Source organism: Octopus sinensis, linkage group LG11 (genome assembly GCF_006345805.1).
Source record: "Octopus sinensis linkage group LG11, ASM634580v1, whole genome shotgun sequence".
Lineage (NCBI taxonomy): Eukaryota > Metazoa > Mollusca > Cephalopoda > Octopoda > Octopodidae > Octopus > Octopus sinensis.
In genome coordinates this window covers 28,244,724-28,270,986 of record NC_043007.1, presented here as the reverse complement: position 1 = coordinate 28,270,986, position 26,263 = coordinate 28,244,724, and the positions used below count along the sequence as shown (strand labels likewise).

General features: G+C 39.5%; 1 protein-coding gene across 3 annotated transcripts in view; it reads left to right on the top strand.

Moving 5' to 3' along the window:
• Positions 1 to 25,622, top strand: part of LOC115217154 (rho guanine nucleotide exchange factor 38) — a 72,673-nt gene extending 47,051 nt beyond the window's left edge. Inside the window, exons 9-16 of one of the 3 annotated variants that reach the window (XM_029786774.2) lie at positions 5,006 to 5,134; positions 9,186 to 9,296; positions 10,014 to 10,196; positions 13,340 to 13,441; positions 18,424 to 18,541; positions 20,540 to 20,586; positions 24,005 to 24,103; positions 25,397 to 25,534. In XM_029786774.2, coding sequence (XP_029642634.1) covers positions 5,006 to 5,134; positions 9,186 to 9,296; positions 10,014 to 10,196; positions 13,340 to 13,441; positions 18,424 to 18,541; positions 20,540 to 20,586; positions 24,005 to 24,082 — 768 coding nt within the window. In that variant the 3' untranslated portion in view covers positions 24,083 to 24,103; positions 25,397 to 25,534. Of the gene's footprint in view, positions 1 to 5,005; positions 5,135 to 9,185; positions 9,297 to 10,013; positions 10,197 to 13,339; positions 13,442 to 18,423; positions 18,542 to 20,539; positions 20,587 to 24,004; positions 24,104 to 25,396 lie in introns of all 3 variants that reach the window. The other 2 variants (XM_029786771.2, XM_029786773.2) reach the window with 2 other exon arrangements.
• Positions 25,623 to 26,263: the final 641 nt, after the last annotated feature.

The following is a 26,263-nucleotide window of genomic DNA, read 5'->3' as shown; positions in this document are numbered from 1 at the left end:
CGCCTGCCTCTGCTAGCTACAAAGGGCCTCTCTCACAGTGAAAGGCATTTTGTATGATGCTACATGGCAGTGAAACATGGACTGTGACAGCTGAGGAAATGCGAAGGCTTAAAAGAAATGAAGCCAGTATGCTTTACTGGATGTGCAGTGTCAGTGTGCATGTTCGATAGTGTAAGCACCTTGAGAGAAAAGTTAGATGTAAGAAGCATGAGATGTGGTGTGCAAGAGAGATAACTGTGCTGGTATGATCATATGGTGTGTATGGACAACTATTGGGAGGTGGCTGCAGATTTACCAGGGTGCCAAGGATTTTTTACTGTTCCAGTTACAAAAAAAGCTAGATATTATAATGTGGTGTGAAAGAAAGAAAGTAGGGAATCAACTTGAGTTAATGGTTCTTTGTGAAGATAACATGGATGCCGCTTGGGCTCAAATGATTGCCCGTCATGTAAACCCCCGTGAGGCAGGAAAGCAGAGCATTTTCCATATGAAATTGGATGTAGAAGATTCATTGGACACAGTGTGAGGTGACTGTTGTTATCATTAGGCCTAACTCATCATAAAGTAAATACCACCATGAACGATATCCAAACGACAGTGGAAAAGGCTGGGTACTGGATTTGGTTAAAAAGAGATGATGAGCAATGGCTAGATGAATATTGAGCTTTATTTGATAACCAGTTGATCTAGCAAGCAGGGTCTCATATCAATGAGAGGGGCCGGTGCTCATTGATGCCGTCGAGAGGTAGGTCCCAAAATGGCGTGCATTCTCTCCTGATGATCCCATACACTTGCTGGCTGTGTGCATTCGACTGGTAGCATTTGCATGTGAAAGTTGTCTGCAAAGCTTCAATTTCAGGTTTGTTAAATGATTTCTCATTGATTTTTTTTTTGTGTCCCTAAATTTCCTATGTTTTTATACAATGTCCAAAAATCAATTACCCATTGATGTTTGTTATTTTAGCTTAGTGTAGATTTTCCAAAAAAATTACTGTTTGAAAATAACAAACAAATTTTTATATCCTGAAAAGTAGTGTTGCCAGCTGCATGAACCATTCGAGTGTGGCTGATGCCAGTGCTGCCTGACTGGCACCCGTGCTGGTGACATGTGAAAAGTACCATTTGAGCCTGGCCAATGCCAGAGCTGCCTGACTGGCACCCGTGCTGGTGACATGTAAAAAGTACCATTTGAGCCTGGCCAATGCCAGTGCTGCTTGGCTGGCACCCGTGCTGGTGACATGTGAAAAGTACCATTTGAGCCTGGCCAATGCCAGAGCTGCCTGACTGGCACCCGTGCTGGTGACATGTAAAAAGTACCATTTGAGCCTGGCCAATGCCAGGGCTGCCTGACTGGCACCCGTGCTGGTGACATGTAAAAAGTACCATTTGAGCCTGGCCAATGCCAGGGCTGCCTGACTGGCACCCGTGCTGGTGACATGTAAAAAGTACCATTTGAGCCTGGCCAATGCCAGTGCTGCTTGGCTGGCACCCATGCTGGTGACATGTAAAAAGTACCATTTGAGCCTGGCCAATGCCAGTGCTGCCTGACTGGCACCCGTGCTGGTGACATGTAAAAAGTACCATTTGAGCCTGGCCAATGCCAGTGCTGCTTGGCTGGCACCCGTGCTGGTGACATGTAAAAAGTACCATTTGAGCCTGGCCAATGCCAGGGCTGCCTGACTGGCACCCGTGCTGGTGACACGTAAAAAGTACCATTTGAGCCTGGCCAATGCCAGGGCTGCCTGACTGGCACCCGTGCTGGTGACATGTAAAAAGTACCATTTGAGCCTGGCCAATGCCAGTGCTGCTTGGCTGGCACCCATGCTGGTGACATGTAAAAAGTACCATTTGAGCCTGGCCAATGCCAGTGCTGCCTGACTGGCACCCGTGCTGGTGACATGTAAAAAGTACCATTTGAGCCTGGCCAATGCCAGGGCTGCCTGACTGGCACCCGTGCTGGTGACATGTAAAAAGTACCATTTGAGCCTGGCCAATGCCAGTGCTGCTTGGCTGGCACCCATGCTGGTGACATGTAAAAAGTACCATTTGAGCCTGGCCAATGCCAGTGCTGCCTGACTGGCACCCGTGCTGGTGACATGTAAAAAGTACCATTTGAGCCTGGCCAATGCCAGGGCTGCCTGACTGGCACCCGTGCTGGTGACATGTAAAAAGTACCATTTGAGCCTGGCCAATGCCAGTGCTGCTTGGCTGGCACCCATGCTGGTGACATGTAAAAAGTACCATTTGAGCCTGGCCAATGCCAGTGCTGCCTGACTGGCACCCGTGCTGGTGACATGTAAAAAGTACCATTTGAGCCTGGCCAATGCCAGTGCTGCTTGGCTGGCACCCGTGCTGGTGACATGTAAAAAGTACCATTTGAGCCTGGCCAATGCCAGTGCTGCTTGGCTGGCACCCGTGCTGGTGACATGTAAAAAGTACCATTTGAGCCTGGCCAATGCCAGGGCTGCCTGACTGGCACCCGTGCTGGTGACATGTAAAAAGTACCATTTGAGCCTGGCCAATGCCAGGGCTGCCTGACTGGCACCCGTGCTGGTGACATGTGAAAAGTACCATTTGACCTGGCCAATGCCAGGGCTGCCTGACTGGCACCCGTGCTGGTGACATGTAAAAAGTACCATTTGAGCCTGGCCAATGCCAGTGCTGCCTGACTGGCACCCGTGCTGGTGACATGTAAAAAGTACCATTTGAGCCTGGCCAATGCCAGGGCTGCCTGACTGGCACCCGTGCTGGTGACATGTAAAAAGTACCATTTGAGCCTGGCCAATGCCAGTGCTGCTTGGCTGGCACCCGTGCTGGTGACATGTAAAAAGTACCATTTGAGCCTGGCCAATGCCAGTGCTGCCTGACTGGCACCCGTGCTGGTGACATGTAAAAAGTACCATTTGAGCCTGGCCAATGCCAGTGCTGCTTGACTGGCACCCGTGCTGGTGACATGTAAAAAGTACCATTTGAGCCTGGCCAATGCCAGTGCTGCTTGGCTGGCACCCGTGCTGGTGACATGTAAAAAGTACCATTTGAGCCTGGCCAATGCCAGGGCTGCCTGACTGGCACCCGTGCTGGTGACATGTGAAAAGTACCATTTGAGCCTGGCCAATGCCAGGGCTGCCTGACTGGCACCCGTGCTGGTGACATGTAAAAAGTACCATTTGACCTGGCCAATGCCAGGGCTGCCTGACTGGCACCCGTGCTGGTGACATGTAAAAAGTACCATTTGAGCCTGGCCAATGCCAGGGCTGCCTGACTGGCACCCGTGCTGGTGACATGTAAAAAGTACCATTTGAGCCTGGCCAATGCCAGTGCTGCCTGACTGGCACCTGTGTTGGTGACATGTAAAAAGTACCATTTGAGCCTGGCCAATGCCAGTGCTGCTTGGCTGGCACCCGTGCTGGTGACATGTAAAAAGTACCATTTGAGCCTGGCCAATGCCAGGGCTGCCTGACTGGCACCCGTGCTGGTGACATGTAAAAAGTACCATTTGAGCCTGGCCAATGCCAGGGCTGCTTGACTGGCACCCGTGCTGGTGACATGTAAAAAGTACCGTTTGAGCCTGGCCAATGCCAGTGCTGCTTGGCTGGCACCCGTGCTGGTGACATGTAAAAAGTACCATTTGAGCCTGGCCAATGCCAGGGCTGCCTGACTGGCACCCGTGCTGGTGACATGTGAAAAGTACCATTTGAGCCTGGCCAATGCCAGGGCTGCCTGACTGGCACCCGTGCTGGTGACATGTAAAAAGTACCATTTGACCTGGCCAATGCCAGGCTGCCTGACTGGCACCCGTGCTGGTGACATGTAAAAAGTACCATTTGAGCCTGGCCAATGCCAGGGCTGCCTGACTGGCACCCGTGCTGGTGACATGTAAAAAGTACCATTTGAGCCTGGCCAATGCCAGTGCTGCCTGACTGGCACCCGTGCTGGTGACATGTAAAAAGTACCATTTGAGCCTGGCCAATGCCAGTGCTGCCTGACTGGCACCTGTGTTGGTGACATGTAAAAAGTACCATTTGAGCCTGGCCAATGCCAGTGCTGCTTGGCTGGCACCCGTGCTGATGACATGTAAAAAGTACCATTTGAGCCTGGCCAATGCCAGGGCTGCCTGACTGGCACCCGTGCTGGTGACATGTAAAAAGTACCATTTGAGCCTGGCCAATGCCAGGGCTGCTTGACTGGCACCCGTGCTGGTGACATGTAAAAAGTACCATTTGAGCCTGGCCAATGCCAGGGCTGCCTGACTGGCACCTGTGCTGGTGACATGTAAAAAGTACCATTTGAGCCTGGCCAATGCCAGGGCTGCCTGACTGGCACCCATGCTGGTGACATGTAAAAAGTACCATTTGAGCCTGGCCAATGCCAGTGCTGCTTGGCGGGCACCCGTGCTGGTGACATGTAAAAAGTACCATTTGAGCCTGGCCAATGCCAGGGCTGCCTGACTGGCACCCGTGCTGGTGACATGTAAAAAGTACCATTTGAGCCTGGCCAATGCCAGTGCTGCCTGACTGGCACCCGTGCTGGTGACATGTAAAAAGTACCATTTGAGCCTGTCAATGCCAGTGCTGCTTGGCTGGCACCCATACTGGTGACACGTATAAAGCACCCACTACACTCTGAGTGGTTGGCGTTAGGAAGGGCATCCAGCTGTAGAAATCTTGCCAAATGAGATTGGAGCTGGTGCAGCCTCCCAGCTTGCCAATCTTTAGTCAAACCCTCCAACCCATGTCAGCACGGAAAGCAGAAATGATGCTGATGATGTTCATTATCTTCTGAAAAGCCATTCATAACCTGTGTTATTTTATTAACATTAATGGTGAAGGAATGGTTTGAAACACTAGATTAAGTGCTTTGCTGGAAGTATTTACTTTCTGCTCTTCTGTTCTCATTGTTTCCATCTTCCCTAAGTTGATAAAATAGATATTAATCTGACCAACAACAAAGTTGTAAGTGATATAAAAAATCAGTTTTCTATCATATTTTTTTGCTTCTGTTTCAGAAATCAATGATTACTTTCGATGAACTTGTTAGTCATGTTGTTGTTTTATATGGAGACGAAGCAAGGAATTTATTTGTCTTTCATTTACAAGAACTCAACAAGTCTTCTTGTTCTATTTGTCAATCAGTAGTAAGTAACTTGTTTAATTTTTCAATTTTTTAGCAATTGAGGTTGAGGTGTTTGATGATGTCTAAATAGACATCAATAAGTTTCAAAGTATTTATGGTGTCTAGTTCTGAAAAAAAAAAAATAATTTCCCCACTCATGTTAACATAGAAAATGGATGTTAATCTGTTGTAATATCTGAAAAAAAAAGTCTGCTGTAATATCTGAATTTATTCTTTTTTTTCAAATGCTTTGATCATATCTACTAATTTTTGTATTGGAATATGTAATTAGCACTATCTTGACTGTCTCATAAATTGTGTAGAAATACGGTTTAAATCCTATTTTTATCACATCTGTATTCATTCCCCATTTATGGATAAGATATTGTACAAGAGCTGACAGGATTGTTCCCAGTCAAGTCGAAATATTGCCTATCGAGCTAATCGTTTCCCCTTAATTTGTTCAAGTGATGATTATGGCCACAACACAATTCTTGGTAGTTTTGTTTATCAATAAACAGATATCATTGATTGATAAAATTCCTTAATAACAATCAGTGGTTAGTTGTTATTGTTAAAAAAGCAGTATTTGATATTAAGAAGCTCCATTTGGATGTTTCAAAGTGAGCTTTGGTACATTATCATCATCATCATCATCATCATCTTCGTTTAACGTCTGCTTTCCATGCTGGCATGGGTTGGACGATTTGACTGAGGACTGGCGAACCAGGTGGCTGCACCAGGATCCAATTTTGATCTGGCAGAGTTTCTACAGCTGGATGCCCTTCCTAACGCCAACCACTCCAAGAGTGTAGTCGGTGCTTTTACGTACCACCGGCATGAGGGCCAGTCAGGCAGTACTGGCAATGGCCACGCCCAAATGGTGTTTTTTTTTTTTTTTCATTTGATGAGGCTGCAAAGAGAGAGGTTTGGAGATGCCACTATGAAAGGTTGCTGAATAAAGAAAATGAAAGGGAGAAAGAGAGTATGCCGAATGTCGACCCAACAGAGGGGACCAGCTATCCGAGTTGACAGTACCTTGGTAAATAAAGCAATTAAGAGTATGGAAACAGGGAAAGCCCCCGGCCCATCAGGAATTACTGCAGAGATGCTCAAAATATCTGGCAGTATCGGCTATAGCCTAGTCACCTATATAGTTAACCACAAAGTCATACCCAATGACTGGTGTAGCAGCGCTATAGTCAACTGCTACAAAGGTAAAGGTGACGCTTTAGATACAAATAATTACAGAGGTATCAAGCTGTTGGATCAGGTAATGAAGGTCATGGAGAGGGTCTTAGCCCAACTAATTAGGGAGAGAGTCGGTTTAGATGAGATACAGTTTGGGTTTGTGCCAAGGAAAAGCACCACTGATGCTATATTTCTAGTAAGACAGCTGCAGAAAAAGTATCTGGCTTTTGTTGACATGGAGAAAGCCTTTGACAGGGTCCCCCGATACCTTATCTGGTAGTCAATGAGGAAACTAGAGATAGATGAATGGTTAGTGAGAGCTGTGCAAGCCATGTACAGGGACGCTGTCAGTAAGGTGAGGGTTGGCAACGAGTACAGTGAAGAATTCAGGCTAGAGGTAGGGGTCCACCAGGGCTCAGTCCTCAGCCCCCTCCTATTTATCATAGTCCTCCAGGCAATAACAGAGGAATTCAAGACAGGATGCCCCTGGGAGCTCCTCTATGCTGATGACCTTGCTCTAATTGCTGAGTCACTGTCAGAACTAGGAGAAGTTTCAGGTGTGGAAACAAGGATTAGAATCGAAGGCCCTTAAAGTCAACCTAGCTAAAACCAAAGTCCTCATAAGTAGGAAGGCAAACCACAAATCCCTTCAGGTAGATGGCCCTGCTCGATCTGTAGTAGAGGCATAGGTAGAAAATCTATAAAATGTACCCAGTGTTAGCTATGGACACATAAGAGGTGCAGTAATATCAAAGGAAGGCTAACTTGGAAGATAGTTTTTGTATGTGGCAGATACTCTGGAGCAATAAACTCTGAAAATGTGCAGAGAATAGCTTCCATCGCATTCCAGAGAGAAAAACTAGAAGTAGTTGATAGCTTCTGTTACCTAGGTGACCAAGTCAGTAGCGGGGGTGGGTGCGGTGAAAGTGTAGTTGCTAGAATAAGAATAGCTTGGGCAAAGTTTAGAGAGCTCTTACCTCTGCAGGTGAAAAAGGGTCTATCACTCAGAGTAAAATGTAGACTGTATGATGCATGTGTACGAACAGCCATGCTACATGGCAATGAAACATGGGCTTTGACTGCTGAGGACATGCGTAAGCTCACTAGGAATGAAGCCAGCATGATCCGATGGATGTGTAATGTCAGTATGCATACTCGACAGTGTAAGTACCTTGAGAGAAAAGTTGGACCTAAGAAGCATCAGATGTGTGCAAGAGAGACAACTGCGCTGGTATGGTCATGTGGCGAGAATGGATGAGAATAACTGTGTGAAAAAGTGCCATACCCTAGCAGTTGAGGGAACCTGTGGAAGAGGTAGACCAGGAAGACCTGGGATGAAGTGGTGAAGCACGACCTTCGAACTTTAGGCCTCACCAAGGAAATGACTAGTGATTGACACTTGGAAATATGTTGTGCTTGAGAAGACCTGGCAAGTCAAATGAGACCATAACCTCGTGGCCTATGCCAGGGGTGTAACCAGCCCACTTATGCATACCTTTTCCTTCTTTGGACACTAAAACTCTGCTTGTGAAGACCTGTTGAGACAAGTGAAATCAAAATCAAATTTGATGACTGGCATCCGTGCTAGCGGGGTACAAAGAGCACCATACGAGTGTGATTGTTGACAGAGCAGCTAACCGGCTTCTGTTCCAGTGGTACATAAAAGGCACCATTTGAGTGTGATCGTTACCAGCGTTGCCTTACTGGCACTTGAGCCCCATGCTAGTAGGGTGCCAAGAGCACCATCTGAGCGTGTTCATTGCCAGAGTGGCTAACTGGCTTCTGTGCTAGTGGCACATAAAAAGAACCATTCAAGCATGATCGTTACCAGCATCGCTTTACTGGCACCTGTGCCGGTGGCATGTGTAAAAGATTCAAGCAAGGTTGTTGCCAGTACCACCTGACTGGCTCCGTGCCGGTGGCACATAAAAGCACCCACTACACTCTCGGAGTGGTTGGCGTTAGGAAGGGCATCCAGCTGTAGAAATTCTACCAGATCAAGATTGAAGCCTGGTGCAGCCATCTGGTTCGCCAGCCCTCAGTCAAATCATCCAACCCATGCTATCATGGAAAGCGGATGTTAAATAATGATGATGATGATTAGTCTTTGTGCATTATGTATGATGAAGACACTGGCCCACTTCATTTAACAGTTGTAAGCCAATCAGGTTTAAGTATATTATGTAGAAACAAGACAACTATATAACTAACAAATATATCAAACCTGAAGTATTGAGTTCAAGAGGTTTCATGGACTTGAGCTTCAACATATTACTGGCTTGTCTATCATCTTACCTAATTGGTCTCAATAGGAACAATCCATTTATTATGAGGTTACAGGTTGTATAGTGGAGAACTCTTTTCATAAATCTGTCTCCAATACAGATATACCCATCTGGATATACTTCCCAGCATATATCCATATATACCATTAGATACTCTGTAATACCATGATATAGTAAACTTATTAAGAATGATATCTCCTTGGGTTTACAGGATTGTTAAATGAGAATTCTTTATAACTTTTAACAGTTTAAGTAACCACTAACATTTTCAGCTTTATGTGATGTTTTGATTGGCTGATAAAGTGTTTATCAAGAGTAATTAACTCATCTGAAAGTTAAACATGTTCTAGGTTGAACACTTTACATTACCACAGTGATAAAAGGGACGTTTTATGAAAGAGATCTAATCAAACAAGTAGTATACAAATATTACTACAACTGGAAAGGAGAAGCTGTGTTGGATGTATCATTTTCCTAAACAACTACGTGATTTGTCCAATCTTCAATTGACCGCTCAACAATTTTGTTTGATTTTTTTTCTTGATATAATTGATCAAATTAACTGATTTGAATTTTACTTTTTTTGTGAATATTTAGGTAGAGAAGGTAACAACTTTGCTTCTTCAACCCCTAATTGTGTTAATTAAACTATATGAAGGACCAGAGGCTCTGATAAAAAAACGGAATGATAAATTAATGGAGATACATGTAAGTATGAAATTAATGAAGAGGCAAGAAAGTATATTAAGATGAAATGGGATTTGTTGCCATACAAGGTGGAGTGTTCTGTATCATGTAAAACATAGAGTATTTTGGTGAAGTGAAGTTGGATAGCATGTTGAGTCAGACATAAGAGAGTGGAATATGATCAGATTACATGAGGTTTGAGTCAGGTGAGGAATCTTCAGATGCCAAGATGTAGCACAAGGTAATCAAATCAAACTAAGATATATGTTAGTAATTTTTCTAATTCATGTGAAGCTGCAAATGTTAATAGTAGATGTGAGAGATTAAGATACTGGAATGCTGCCAGTTGAAACCTTGCTGTAAACATTTGTTTTGCCACTGATTGAGCAAGCCAGTGATTAACAACAGGCTGCTTGTGCCCATCCCATCTTATTTAATGAAGGGTTAGGGTATGAGTTGAAAGAAATAGGGCTGCTATTTCTTGCAGGTTAAGCTATCATGCAGATACTTGGCTTGGAATTTATGTTGAGGGTCAATTACTTTGCTGGATGCAATCTGCCTGACTGAAAAGTATGTATTTCTTCAGATGTCAATGGAAAGGTATCCCTCTGTACTAAATGAAATACATCCTGGCAATAGTAGTATTTAAAGTGAAACTAAAATTGAAAATATTGCCTTTATTTTTTATTGGATATCAGATAATAAAAATAGTGTGAAAATATTTCTTTCAATTTTTAGGGTAATGAATCTTTGGAGTTGGTAAAAAAAGAATATGAATCCTTAAACTGTCAATTGATAAAGGGCTTGCCAGATCTGTGTAAAATATCATCAGAAGTTATCTTGGACATTATTGTAAACTTCATACTGCTTAAGAATTACTATCAAGAACTCTGGGTTACAGGATTGAAGAAATTTATTGAAGTAAGGAATTTAAGATTTTTATTGTGATTTGAAAAAAATATTTAAATGAATAGACAAGATTCTGATTATTGCTATTTTGTAGTCCCACAACCTCTAAAGGATTATACTTGTGGTCGTAGTAGTTGCTGTCAACTCAATATTTAACAGTATTTACGAATACATTATTGAGTGAATTGGCAGCATCTTTAGTATGAGACAAAATGCCTTGCTGTATTAATTCCAACTCACTGTGATCTGAGTTTAAACTCTGCTAAATTTCATTATTTCAGAATCAGTAATATCAAAGTTTGGTAAATTAACAAAATTATTAATACTGTCAGACAAGATATCACCTTGGATTGGCTCTAGTATTCCCTTAGATGGTAAACTTAATCTGCCACTCATTTTAACATCACAACCTGGTCATTGGGTGCATTTAGTGCAAACAGTTAGGCCAGGTCTCTAATTAGAGAATAACTTCCTTCCACAAGTCATAAAATTTCTGAAAAAACAACAGGGTTATATATCTTGCAACATTATATACATTTTGTCATTGACCTAGTTGATTGAACAATCAACACTTTCTCCTAGAGTTGTCAAATTAAGTGTCATTTAGAGATTTTAACAATCTCCACTGAAAATAAAATAATGATGTATAAATATTAGGCTTGTAAGAAATGAAGCTAGTATGCTCCGCTGGATGTGTAATCTCAGTGTGCATGTATGACAGAGTGTGAGTGTCCTGAGAGAAAAGTTGGACATAAGAATCATTAGATGTGGTATGCAAGAGAGACAACTGCACTGGTATGGGCATGTGATGCATATGTGAAGAGGTAGACTCAGGAAGACATGGGATGAAGTGGTGAAGCAGAATCTTTGAATGTTGGGTCTCACAGAGGCAATGACAAGTGACCAAGACCATTAGAGATATGCCGTGCTTGAGAAGACCCGTCAAGCCAGGTGGGATCATTGTGATGGCTGATGCTAGTGTCACCTGACTGGCACCCGTGCTGATGACATGTAAAAAGCACAATTTGAGCATGGCTGATGCCGGAGCTGATTGGCTCCTGTGCCAGTGGAGATTGTAGTTGTGGCCGATGCCAGTGTCACCTGACTGGCACCCGTGCCGGTGGCATGTAAAAAGCACCATTCAAGTGTGGCCAATGCCAGAGCTACCTGACTGGTATATAAAGGGCATCATTTGAGCGTGGCTGATGCCAGGGACGCCTGACTGACACCCATGCCAGTGGCTCGTAAAAAATAACCTACTACACTCTGGGAGTGGTTGGTGTTAGGAAGAGTATCCAGATGTAGGAACCTTACCAAATCAGATTGGAGCTTGGTGCAGCCTTTTAGCTCACTAGTTCTCAGTCAAACCATCCAACCCATGCGAGCATGGAAAGCAGACGTTAAATGATGATGATGATGATTAAACTTGTCCGAGCAACATGTTGAAATGGATGAGACTTAATAAGACTACCAACTAAAATGCACTGCAGCCTTTTTGATGTGTTTTAAGCAGAACAGTTATTACAATGCAACTCACCTAATTGTTGCAAATAATAATAATAGATCTTGAAATATTACTTGTAAATAACTAGCATTCTCTCCAGGATGATGCTTAATCTCCCTTTGATTACATCTTCATCATGACCTGCTTTGATTGTTGGTAGAACATAGATGCTGAACAGCAGTCTTCAGTTGTGTTCTGTCTTGTACTTTGCTTTTCACTTAATTCCATATCATTCTTTTCTTTTATCCTCAGTTTTTAACCTGCCAGTCTCTAACAAATGAGCCTTTGTTGTCCTGCCTTTCTCTTTTCCTCTGGGTTCCAATTCAAGGCTCATCTTGCCAAACCTCCTTCTGATATTTTAAATTTGTTGCTTACCTATTTCCACTTATATCATTTACTTTTATGGCGGATGGGTTCCTGTTTGTGTTTGGCCCAAAGGTTTCCATTGCTCACAATTTTTTCAGGGCATCTAATATTTAGTGGGTTTCTGATGTACCCTTCCATGAAAGTTTGTATCTTTTTGAGGATATTTGAATTCATTCACCATAGCCTTGCATCACATAGCAGGATAAATTTGATGTTAATTGAAAGTTGTCAGTGTAACATATGGATAAAGCCTTTACATTTCCTCTATTGAATTTAAGTTGAATACTTAATTTATTAAAAGAAATTTAACATTTATCATTAACTGACTTAAGTGATATCAAGAATTTTGGTTATTATCAAATCAACAAAGATAAGCAGAACTGAATTTAATTGTAAGCAAATTGATCCAAGCAGTTAGTTAATCAGTATGAATGTCTGTTTGGTAATCAATCCAATATTGGGACATCTTTTCATAAATTGTATAATTTTTATGGTTAAACACAGAGCTGAAGAAATGTGGTAGTTGTTTATGCAGTTCTCAAAAATATTAAGAAAGTGAATGAAGCTGTGTCAATGAAGAATGGAAAAAATTTGCACCATTTACTAAAACTTTATGAAACCACAGAAAGCATCTATTGTAATACATAATTTCAGTTAAATTATATTAGAAATAAATAGCCATAGGCTGGTCCTATGGATTGTTAGAATATGGAGAAAACAAGTGTGAGTAATATGAAACAACTATACATGCAACTGAGTAATTATGTCATCGAATACTGAATGGTAGAATAAGAGTTGAAACAAACCCACGTAAAAAAAAAATTAATGAATTGCTTGATGACATTGTACTGCATTTAGTTAATGTTTCAACATTCAATAGTTTGAGTTTTAAATAGCTAAAATGATGATTTTTTAACAAACTTATAGAACCATCCAACTAAGGCTGTCATAGAAATCGTTTTAAAAAACCATTAAAAAATATATTTTAACCCTTTACCATTTAAAATTATAATATTTACCCCAAAATATTCTACCTGTTTTATGTTCAAACCAGCCAGGTTCAGCCTCTCATAACTACCCTACAATGTAATCCTAAAAATAAACAATCACATCAAAATCCCAAATCAACAAGATAATGCATGATTAATTCAAAATGATGTGCAAAAATAAGCATTACATTTGACAGAGTAATTTGCATGCTAAACAGTTAAAATGAATGAAAATACTCTCTATCATTAAAATAATTGTATGTGTAAAATGAATATGATCTTTGCTTTGTTTTCAGTTTATTGAAATGAAGGACGACAAGAATAAAAATGAACCCAGCAACTGGCAGGTACAGAAAATATTTTCTGAGTTGTGGTTTCAACAGTTTGATGTTAATCGTGTAAGTTTATATCATCATCATCATCGTTTAACGTCCACTTTCTATGCTGGCATGGGTTGGATGGTTTGACTGAGCACTGGTGAGCCAGAGGCTGCACCAGGCTCACTCTGGTTTGGCAAAGTTTCTACAGTTGGATGCCCTTCCTAATGCCAACCACTCCGAGAGTGTAGTGGGTGCTTTTTACATGCCACCTGCATGAGGGCCAGTCAGGCGGTTCTGGCAACGACCACACTCACACTCAAAAGGTGATTTTATGTACTACCTGCACGAGAGCCAGTCCAGTGACACTGGCAACGACCATGCTCGAATGGTGCTTTTCATGTGTCACCGGATTGGGAGGCAATCCGTGGCCCTGGCAACAATCATTCTCAGATGATCATGCATGAGTGCCAATCAGGTGGTATTGTCATTGGCTACGTCAGCAATTTTGGTTTGTTTACACTTGCCTCAACAGGTCTTTGCAAGCAAAGTTCATTGTCCAATGAATGTGGAGTGGTTACACCCCATGTTCGGATGTGCTTTCAATGTTCCACTGGCACGAGTGCCAATCAGGCAGTACTGTTGTCAGCCACGCCTGCAATTTTGATTTTTCTATTTTATAGCAACTGCTTAGTTAAAGTTTACCAGAAAGCTGGTTTAGGTTAGAACCATTGTTTGGCTTGAATTAAGTCTAGTTAAGGAATTAGGGCAGAAAATGTTTCATAAATAAAATTTGTACAATGAATTTGGTATAATTTTTGAGATCTTGAAACTGGGATATTGTGCATAACACTAATCATAATAGATGAATGAGTAAATTGTGATGGCAAAGAAAAACTAATTTTAACTAAGCAAAAATGTTGTAACATTATTAGTCTCTAACATATTTTTCTAAAAATCAGTTATCACCATTTATTTCAAAGATCCATCAAACAGTCAGAAATTTCAAGATGTTCTGATTAAAGCATTGAACAAGAAAGAGGAGTAATAGTGATGTATAATGTAGAAGACAATGGAAAGTTCTTACAAGACAACCGTCTGAAGACGGCAGATCAAATCTGTGGCTGGAGCAAAGCCCCAACTAGTCAGAGGATATGACAGTGGTGAAATTGTAAGGTAGATAGGGGCATAAAAGTGAAGATACAGGCTTGGAAAAACTAGAAAAATGGAGCTGTATCAAGTAGCTAGGAAGGAAGTTAAGTGACAAGTTTATCTATCAAGGGCAGAAATAGAATGGAAGAAGTTTGCAAACATCTTACAGCATGAAGATCGGAGACTGGAAGTGTTCCAGATTGCTAGTCAGTGTATCAGAGAATCAAATTGTTGCATGAAAGACATGTATATGAATAGTATGCTTGTACTTAGTGACTCTGAAAAGGAAGAGGCATAGATGAACTACTATAAATGACTCTTAAATGTAGGAATGCATGGAAGAAAGAGTCTTTCCAGTGTGAAACCAAAAGAGGGACCAGTTATTTTAGCTGACAACAGTATGATAAATAAAACAATTAAGGATATGAAGATGGGGAAAGCCTCTGGCCCACTGAGATGCTTATAATATATAGTCTAGTTACCTCTATAGTTAATCAAGTTGATATTTAATTGCTGGACCAGGTCATAAAAGTTACAGAAAGTGTTATAACCTGATTAATTAAAAATGGAGTTAGGCTTGATGAAATGCACTCTGGTTTTGTGCAAGCAAGAAGTACTACTGATGCTATCTTCTTAGTCAGACAACTTCAGAAGTAGTTAACTAAAAATAACTATTGTACTTGACAATTGATGACATTGTGAAAGTCTTTGACTGAGAACCTTACTCTGCAAAATACTGATCTCTGAAGTAGCTAGAGATAGATGATGGACTTGTGAAAACTATACAGGGATGCTGTCAGTAGGGTAAGAGTTAACCATGAGCACAATGACAAATCTAGTGTACATGGAGGCGTTCATCCGGGCTATGTTCTCTCTTCCTTCCTATTCATCATCCTCCAGAACATAAAAGGATTTTAGACTGGCTGACCCTAGGAACTACTATATGCTGATGATCGTGTTCTCATACTGGTGTCTGTAACAGAATTAGAAAAGAAATTCCAGGTGTGGATGCCAAAGCTAGAATAGAAGGGCCTTAAAGTTAACTGAGTAAATGCCAAAGTTCTAGTAAAGAAGAAAATAGATAAGACTCTACCTACAACAGGTAAACGGCTCTGCTCAATATGTAGGGAAGGTGTAAACAGGAATTCCATACAGTGCAAGCTATGGACACACAAGAGGTGCAGTAGAATTACAGGAAGGTTAACGAGAAAGTAGTGTTAGTGTGTGGAATATGCACAGGGGTCATAAAGACTATAGATACACAGAAAATTGATTTTTCTCAAATACACTGGAGGCTCTCTAGAGGCAGTAGATAATTTCTGTTACCTAGGTGACCTAATTAGATGTAGAGGAGCATGTTCTGAAAGAGTACTTACCAGAATAAGAATAGGATGGAGAAAATTAAGAGAAATTTTACCTCTGTTGGCAACAAAAGTTTTCTTTCTCCAAATGAAAGGAAGATTGTATGATGCTTGTGTATGAGCATCATTGCTACACGGTAGTGAAACGTGGGCCCTGAATGCAGAGGACATGCAACAACTAGAGAGGAATGAAACTTGTATACGCCAGTAGGTGTGTAACTTCAGTGTACATGTATGACTGAGAGAAAAGTTAGGCGCAAGAGGAATTAGATGCAGTGTGCAAGAGAGATGACTGCACTGATTTGGCCAAGTAATGCATATTTAAACAGTTCCATAAAGAAATGCTGATTCCTTAAAACAAATCAAACTATTTGAAGAGGGAGACCTAGGAATACTTAGGAGATGTATTGAAGGCCGATCTCAAGATCCTGAGCAAGATGGTTGGTGTTTTGCTGTGTTTGAGAGGACTCATTCACCTCAGCAAAAATCATCATCATCATCATCATCGTCTAATGTCCGTTTTCCATGCTGGCATGGGTTGGACGGTTTGACTGAGGTCTGGAGAGCCACTGGCTGCACCAGGCTCCAGTCTGATCTGGCAATGTTTTTACAGTTGGATGCCCTTCCTAATGCCAACCACGGGAGCCAGTCAATGGGTAGTGGCATTGGCTGTATTTGGACGGTGTTTTTCCTGTGCCACCAGCACAGGGGCCAGTCAGGTGAATCTGGCATCAATCACATTCAGATAGTGCTTGTTATGTGCCACTAGCATGGGGGCCAGTCAGAGGGTATTGGCATTGACCACACTTGGATGGTGCTCTTTACATGCCACTGGCATGGGAGCCAGTAGGGGACACTGGCATCGATTACGTTCAGATGATGCATTTTATGTGCCACCAGAATGGAAGCCAGTCAGTTGGCACTGGCCACAGCTGCGATTTTGGTTTTATTTTACTGTCCAACCCATGCTAGCATGGAAAGCGGACGCTAAACGATGATGATGATGATGATTCACTCAACAGGCCTTCTCAAGCATATATCACCTGAAGCACCTAGGATACTCTTAAATGGGCTGAACATGCAACACTGACATTGACCATGGCTGCAATCTCACTTTAGTTGCTGGGTCTTCTCAATCACAGCAGATCTCCATCCTAAAACTACTTTGGTAATGTCTGTACCTGAGGGGCCCTGCCCCATCAAGCATTTCCTCCATATTGCATCCCCTTACACTCATCACTTCGCTTTCTATACTATAATCATCCAGGAGCAGAATAGGCACATACTACATTTCCTCCCTTTTGCTTACCTTCCTCCCCACTAGAACCCATTTCTCATTATCTTCCCTGCCCCCACTATTTCCTTTCCACTCCTTTGTATGCTTTTAGCCATTTCTCTCTCCCTTCTGCTACACTCCATCTTTAACATCTCTCTTATCTGCTCTCACTCTCACTGCTCCCACATATCTATCAGTCTCACTGAGTAACCACCATTTGCTTCTTCTCCATCTCTAATCATCTCTCCTCACACTCTTATTATGAAACTTCCCCTCTGTCTCCTCTGCCCACTCACCCAGTCCAATCCTCTCTACATCTTTCATTTATAGTCACCTCTCTCTCTATCTTCACACATCTCCAGCACCATCTCTCTTTTTCACTCTTTCTCTGTACCTCTCTATCTTCCTTTCTAACTTTCTGCTTTTCTTCCCCCATAGGAGTAGCCATGTATCTCCTCTACAGCAAGACACCTATCTCTATCCCTCAATTATACTTTTATTTCTTGTCAATATGCACAAAGTCAGTATGCACTGCCATCAATACAACCCCACCTCCCAGTTGAGGGCTGTTTGTCTTGCAAGTTACTTAGTGACCTGCTTGTGCTGATGCCATGTAGCCAGTCTTCTGTGTAAAATGTTTGGCATTAAAAAGAGCATCCAGCTGTAGAAATCATGCCAAAGCAGCTGATAGAGTCTGGTGCAGTGCTCTGGCTAGCCAGCTCCTGTCTGGCTGTCCAACCCATGCCAGTATAGAAAACGGATGTCAAATGATGATGATAATGAAGATGGTATAATTTTTACTATTCATTATTTCTATAATGAATTTTGTATAGTAAATAATATTTGAAAAATTAGCCATTGCTGGTCATGTGGATTGTTAGAATGTGGAGAGAATAAGTGTCAGTAATATGAAACAACTATATATGCAACAGAGAAATAGTAATTACCTCATCAAATGTTGAATATTAGAATAAGGGTTGAAGCAAACCAATAGAAAATATTTACTGAGTTACTTGAGGAAATTGTACTACTTTTGGTTTATGTTTCAGCATCTAGCAGTTTAGATTAAACATTTTTTTCACTAAACTCACTCTAGATTATTCTCAATTCCCATTTGCGAAAGATATGAATTGACTTTGGGTACTTGTCATCCCTATACTCCTTTTCTCATTAACAGAGATGGTTGCATCAAATATGGGTATCCATAGTAATATTCAGTTGTAGTCATGTAGTTTGCATAGTTATATGCATGTATATATGAATTTATTTTTCAGGTATTACTTAATGTACCTGTGTTACCTTCTGAAACATGCAGGTATAGTTTGCCTGTAAATACAAACAAAGCAACTAGACCTAAAACGGGTATGAATACTGATCATTTTCCAGTAACAGGTGAGTCACTTCAATTAATCAGCTAATAAAAATTTGCCTCTTACTAATGACAGCCAGCAGAATTAGTAAGCTGAAAAGCACCTGTCATATTTCAATAATTACCACCTTAAGACAAAATGGATCTCCCTTTCACACACATACTTGATTAAATTTACATAGTTAAATGCTTCTTTCAATGAGTGTATCTGCAAGTTATACTAATTAGGTGAAGCCACACATGTAAATGTTTTGTAATAATAACCTTAATAATTTCTACTATTTTTACTGGTGAACTGTATCGTTATTTGGTACCTGTCTGCAGCTATGAGGGTTAGTTAGCAATAATTATATTTGCTATGGGTCCAATGCAGTGTCAGTGATGAGATATGAACTGGATCACTTCAATAGGTTTGGTACTTTATCAATTCAGTCAGTAGCATCTCTCAATTTTTTATTAATTTTACAGAAAATTGAGCTCAAATAATTCTTTTGTAAATCAAGAACTACACTATCTCATGTATACATACACACACACACACACACATACAATAAATAATTTAAAGAAAACAGAGAATAATCATCATTTTTGTTTAATGCTTGTCTTCTATACTGTTACTGTTTCTGCACCCCCCTCCCCCAACAATAAATCTGTATAACTTCAGTAAGAATTGTCTTGGACTCTGATGAACTGCCCAACCCATGGTGGCATGGCAGATGGACTAACCCATTCTGTCACTGGGTCCACCTACTTGACCCACCTCATCAAACTGTCTTTCTTGTGTGAACATGAAAAATAATCCTGAAATAATAAATGGTAGAGCGTGATTTGCGGGAGATTTAGCTGATATTTTTAACCAGACCAACAACTATGTAGAGGTTTCCTCATTTATGAAAATTAGCATGTGTCAGATCAGTTATTTTATGGTACCTAGTATAGTGCACAAAAAGTATTTCCAATGCCTTGTAGTGTAAAAGTAGCTGATTTTTTTGAGGTATTGGATGCACTGGATTAGCTGTGTCTAGTATTAACATTGACCTGCTATGAAGTGTTCAAACGGTTCACTTGAAGCAGTTGATGTGTTTTGTTAATGATGAGATATAATTAACCTGTAGTAGCAATCCTCTCTCTCCACCAAAAGAACCTAACCAACTTTGTTGAAAACAGAATATATTTTAGTCCCTATGTGGAGGTAAAATTGTAAGGATTCACTGTATAAATTTGTGTTCCTTAATTAACTTGAAATATGGCTAAGAATGCATACTTGATGAACAGGTGCCATTTGCTGGTTGTGTAAAATACAGAGGATAAATTAGATTGAATCCAAGAAGATACATCATCAAAATTCATAGAGAAATGCTGTATTTCTCCTTGAATTTTTAACTTGATGTATTTCAAACTTGTGCTAACTTTAGAAAAACAAACTTTAAAATGATAAGAATGATGAAAATACTAAGTCCAGCATAATAGCATAAAGGTCATTTGCCCTACAAAATTTATCACTCATACTTCATGTCCCAACTAAAAACATGAACCTGTGCCTCTTCCTAAGCACAAGTTAACATTTTGTATTTTATCCATAGTGAAAGAAATTTAGAAGTATTTGTTACCTAGCAACATTTTCAATAGGCTTAGCAATCATTAAAATCACAATGACAAGGTTAAAAAGGGGGAAATATCATCTAAAGGAAGCAAACTTTTCATAGTCAAGGATGTTATTTGGGAAATCTTACTTGATTCTGGAACCCTAATAGTCCGTCAGACATTTAGGGTTGCCTATTGGTTTTGCATTATGGATGGCCTAAACTTCAGTCTGATTTGAAACACCATTATATATTCTATTATAGAGTATTTAACTGTGACATGAAGTGTTTCCAAGAAATGTTTGATCCAGAATGTTATTCAATCTTGTATTTGTATTATTAAAGACTGATAGTGACTACAATCTGTTCGTAGTAGCTTGTCTCTGTGTATTCTTTTGTAAAATATTTTAATTGATTCATTTTATTTATGGTAATCAGGTAATATTGAGCTGAAGCAGTCACTGATGATTGATGAAGATGATGGTGTAAGTAAATATATACATTTGAAGTCAATCAATTTCCTATAATTTTTATCACAATTTAGAAATACATAAGGGCTTTTAGTAATATTTCCTTATAACTATGCTAGCTAACAGTTATGATCATGGCTACTTGATTTTAAATGTTCAATAGCAATTGTTGTTTTCTTATAGCTACAGCAATAACTATCGAAATGAAAAGTACCATAATTACTTTGTCATCTCTCTATATATAAAACTGGGAATGTGTGTGTGTGTGTGTCTGTCTGTCTGTATGTTTCCCTAAAACTAACTACACAACCAATTTCATTCAAATTTTACACATGCCTTACTTAGGGTCCTTGTAGTTTCATGGCAAAAAAAAATGTTCAACTTCTTGCCTAGGGCGAGCCCATAGCAATATCATATCTTCTCCACTCTTTCAGTATTACGTGTTAAAAGTGAAACGAAAACATTTCTCTATTTTATGTCAGATACTTTGACTTTAACAATAAAAATTAGTGATAATAATAACAATTGAGTTATATGTAGTAAGTAATAATTAAAATCAAACTAAAGTATAATATAATAATTAAATCGTAAACTAACAAAAGTAAAAATAGCAATTGGTATAAAATTGCATCAATGACTTGAACTTGAATAAATGGTTTCACATGAATGGGAATAAATTAAAAATAAAATTAGTGTGCAGAAATGGAATAGTCTAGATGGAGCTGTGCACATACCTTTTACCACGGCTTTTACATTAGATTATTTGCTAATTAGCTAGCATTAAGTATCTACATGAAGTTTGGCTATATGTGATGTCTGTTTTCTCAAACAGCCGCTTCTACTGAGTACTGCTGTTGGTTTATTTCTTATACATAAAGGACTATAGCTTCAACTGCGTACTGCTTTTTGATTCACCGTAAGGTTTGTTGTTATTATTATTTCTGTTTAACTATTGTTATCACGTTTGTTGGTTCCTCGAAAGGGAAACATTGTTGTGTTAAATAATTGTAAACCGTAACCCTCCCACTCTAGGAAAAGAAGCTTTGGTTATTGTTTAAAAATTGAATTGTGTCCCTGTTTGGGAAAATTGACAATATTTTCACCGTTTATACGGAAGCATTTTTGTTAAAATGCCTTTGATAGAAGAAAGTCGAAAATGAATTTCACTGCAGCCATCAGCAGGTGCGAACTCATTAAAATTAAAATGGAAGAAATACAAACCTATTTCGGATTGATCACCGACAAAGATGGTGAATCTAGGATAACACCACCAAACGAAATAAAAAATTAAATTAAAGAAAAGACTATTGTCTATAAAGTACACTATGTAGAGAAAAAAAAAAATTTGAACACCTGGAGGAAAGCACCATCGAAAAGTGTCTTGGTGCAAAGATATCAAATATCTAACCAGAGGTGGTAAATTCACCACAATAGAAGCAAGGTTCGAGTCAACGTAGCGTGCAAGGGAGTACTCGACTCAAACCTTGCAAAGTGGAAATATTTTATTTTTACCTTTATATCTGGGACGTAGGACGTCCTGGATAAAAATTAAAAATGTCCCCCCAGAAGTAGAGGTAGGCTGGATTGTAGCCACACTTCTATACAAGAGGGAGGACAAGATAAAATTTGATCGAAATTGCAAGAGACGGGCCTACAATTCCAGTCTGTTATATATTTCGAGTATTGTTATCACTAGCGATATCAAAATATAACTTTGTATTTTATGTGTAGATGTATATATAGATGTACATGTAATATGTACACATATATATACACATATATACATGCACTAGCACTATTACCTGGCAACGATGGGTCATAATGCTAGTAGTTAATAATTATCCAGGACAAAAAGCACCTGATCCAAAAGTTATTCCTTCACCCATTTTCACAGTTGGTTATTGAGTATTTGCAAGTATTTGAACCTAGTTTCCAGCCCAGAGATAACTTTCTCCCTTTCTACTACTAGTCAAAGAATCTTTCTTTGCAAAAATGTTATGGATACTGCTCTTCCTTCTCTGATTAAGCCATTTATTGTATGTAACTTGTCTTATTCCAAATTATTTAACAGATGAAATTTCATTATTATGAATACCAATAGATCAAAGTTTAAGTTTCAATTTCTGATTATAATCTTAATGAAAATGTTATATGGGTTTTGATGTAATGAAAATCATTACAACAAATATTTTTAGTAGTATCAAACAAAATTTTAACTTCTAGCTGTTAAAATTTCTTACTTTAACAAAAATATTTTAGAGACAGTGGTCTTGAAAATCAAGTGTACATACAATATATATTATTTTTTTTCTACTCTAGGCACAAGGCCTGAAATTTTTGGGGAAGGGACCAGTCGATAGGATTGACCCCAGTATGCAAGTGGTACTTAATTTATTGACCCTAAAAGAATGAAAGGCAAGGTCAACCTCAGCAGAATTTGAACTCAGAACATAAAGACAGACGAAATACTGCTAAGCATTTCGCCTGCATGCTAACGTTTCTGCCAGCTCACCATCTTATACAATATATATTATTCTTTTCTATCAAGGCTTAAGGCCCAAAATTTTGGGGGAGGGAGCCGGTCAGTTGGATTGACCCCAGTATGAAACTGGTACTTAATTTATTGACCCCAAAAGGATGAAAGGCAAAGTCAACCTCGGTGGAATTTGAACTCAGAACATAATGACAAACGAAATACCGCTCAGTATTTCGCCTGAAATGCTAACGTTTCTGCCTACTCACTGCCTTATACAATATATTTTATTGGTTAGACAATGTAACAGCTAGAAGTGAGTGAGGTATAGTATTAAGATGCAATTCCATCAGTTGAGTGCCCTGACTACTAAGTTGTCTGTATTTTCTTAGTATTCTTTATTTCACAGACCAAATCAGTAATTTGGCAAATCCAAAACAAAAGAGTTTGATGTAGTTTTTTTGTTGAAGAGGCACTAAATTAAGCAAATTTCAGTGGTCAGGTCACCAAAAAATCAGAATTTATTCATGCAGTTATCAAACATAAGTAAGAATGAAACTTCTAGCTGTGGCCAACTGGTTGTTTTTATTGAAGCAATTATTTCTTTAAAATTTTCCAGTTGTATATTTTATGGATTCAGAAATATTTGCTGCATTAGTAAGAATGGAAGTGTTCTAACTGCAACCAGCATATCTGTTTTCAAATTTAAATTCAGAGACAATACAAATGAAAAAGAGATATTTTTGCCGACATTTATTAAAGATATAACATCTTTTCATTATCTAAATATGAATAGCCAGACTAATAAAGGAAAGAAAAGATTTTATTTGCTTATTTTAGCCTTACAAAATTTCTATACAAATATCCAAATCTTCAAACTTTATAATATCCATTGTCAAGTAGAAGATTTGAACTACACCCACACACCACTTTTTCAAACTAATTTTTATTTAATTCCAGTATGACTTTGGATTTTATCAACATCCTAACACTTGTAACCCCCACCCCTCCCCATCTCAAAATCTTATATCCTGGTGACATTTAACTTCAGAACATAAGGTAATCAAAACACTTATCAATTTGTAATACTTTAGAAGAGCAAAGTAAAAGAAAATGCTAGCTTAATTTTATTTGAGTATTTTGTCCTTTCTTCCCACAATCATAAGTTGTTTTAACACAATTCACTTTGCTTTCCATCTTTTTGTGGGTATTGATGCAAACAACTATACTTCTCAGTTAAATACAATTAGCTATATCACCGTCACCACCATTGTTATTTAGTGCCGCTAATGGGTGATGAGTGGCATCTAGTCACATTATTTATTTGTAGCTTGAGTGAGTAAAATGTCTTGGATAGAGACACATCATATTGTTGGAACTTCATTAGAACCAAACATTCTGCTAGGATATACATCACCAATAATATGTAACTGCTGCATTCTGACTTGATCACCTGCACTGTGGTCATGATCAGAATGTACAGGTAGAAGAAAACTAATAAGGAAGGATGATATAAGCTGATAAAGGTGGAATGGTTGGAATGCTTTCGATCATAGGTCTGCATCCAAAGCCCTAACCTGGGCAACAACAATGGCAACAACATATTCTTTTCTACTCTAGGCACAAGGCCCGAAATTTTGGGGGATGGGGACAGTTGATTAGATTGACCCCCAGTATGCAACTGGTACTTAATTTATTGACTCTGAAAGGATGAAAGGCAAAGTCGACCTCAGCAGAATTTGAACTCAGAATGTAAAGACAAAATACTGCTAAGCATTTTGCCCAGCGTGCTAACATTTCTGCTAGCTCGCCACCTTAATGCCAACAACATATTTCATTATTGCCTACAGGGGGCTAAAGATAGAGGGGATAAACAAGGACAGACAAAGGGTTTTAAGTCGATTACACCAATCCCAGTGCATAATTGGTACTTATTTAATAGACCCCAGAAGAATGAAAGGCAAAGGCAACCTCAGTAGAATTTGAACTCAGAACGTAATGGCAGACGAAATACTGCTAGGCATTTCGCCCTGTGTGCTAATTTTTCTGCCAGCTCGCCACCTTAATGACAACAACATATTGCTAATAGAGGATACAATAGGAGCTAGCAAATGGATTGACACTGTTAAGTTAGCCAGTTGACAATAGTTACTGCAAGATATATTACCTAAACATTTTTGAAGTGAAAAATGTAAAATATATATATTTTAAAATTTTCTAAATGCTTTACAGTTCTTTGAAAGCAGGACTCTTTAAATTTTTATAACACTACATTTATATTCATTTTAAAAAAAATATTAACACTAATTGTTGTAAATAAAATATTTCTTGATGTCTTTCCCCTCTCTACAGTTCTACTTTGCAAAAATCCCTTATGATGCACACGCTAACCAACCAGAAGTATCTCTCTATGAAGGACAGTTTGTTACAGTCATTACAAAGAACGATGGAAATGGAAATACTGAATGGTGGGAAGTTGACACAGGTGACAATGTTGGATACTGTCCAGCTGTCTGCTTGGAAAAAGCAATCAATTTCATGGAAACTGAAGAAATACTTTTCTAAGATATTACCAATGTAGATACTTTCTATCATTAATTGTAAAATTGTATTTATAGTAATAAAATTATAATTGTTTACATTCATTATTGATATATAATTAATCATATTAAAATTCTCTCACTCTCACACACACACATACACACACACACACATACACACACACGCACACACACACATATATATATATATATATATATAATATGCGTGATTGTTGCCAGGGCTGCTGACTGGCTCCTGTGCCGGTGACATGTAAAAAACACCATTCGAGCATGATCATTACCAGCATCGCCTTACTGGTGGCATGTAAAAGACAACATTTGAGCGAGGTTGTTGCCAGTACCACTGGACTGGCTCCTGTGCAGGTGGCACGTAAAAACACCATTTGAGTATGGCCATTGCCAGTACCACCTGACTGACCTCGTGCCAGTGGCACATAAAAGCACCCACTACACTCTCGGAGTGGTTGGCATTAGGAAGGGCATCCAGTTGTAGAAACTCTGCCAAATCAGATTGGAACCTGGTACAGCCATCTGGCTTGCCAGTCCTCAGTCAAACCGTACAACCCATGCCAGCATGGAAAGCGGACGTTAAACAATGATGATGATGATATATATATATATATATATATATATATATATACCAATTGGTCCAGGAAAC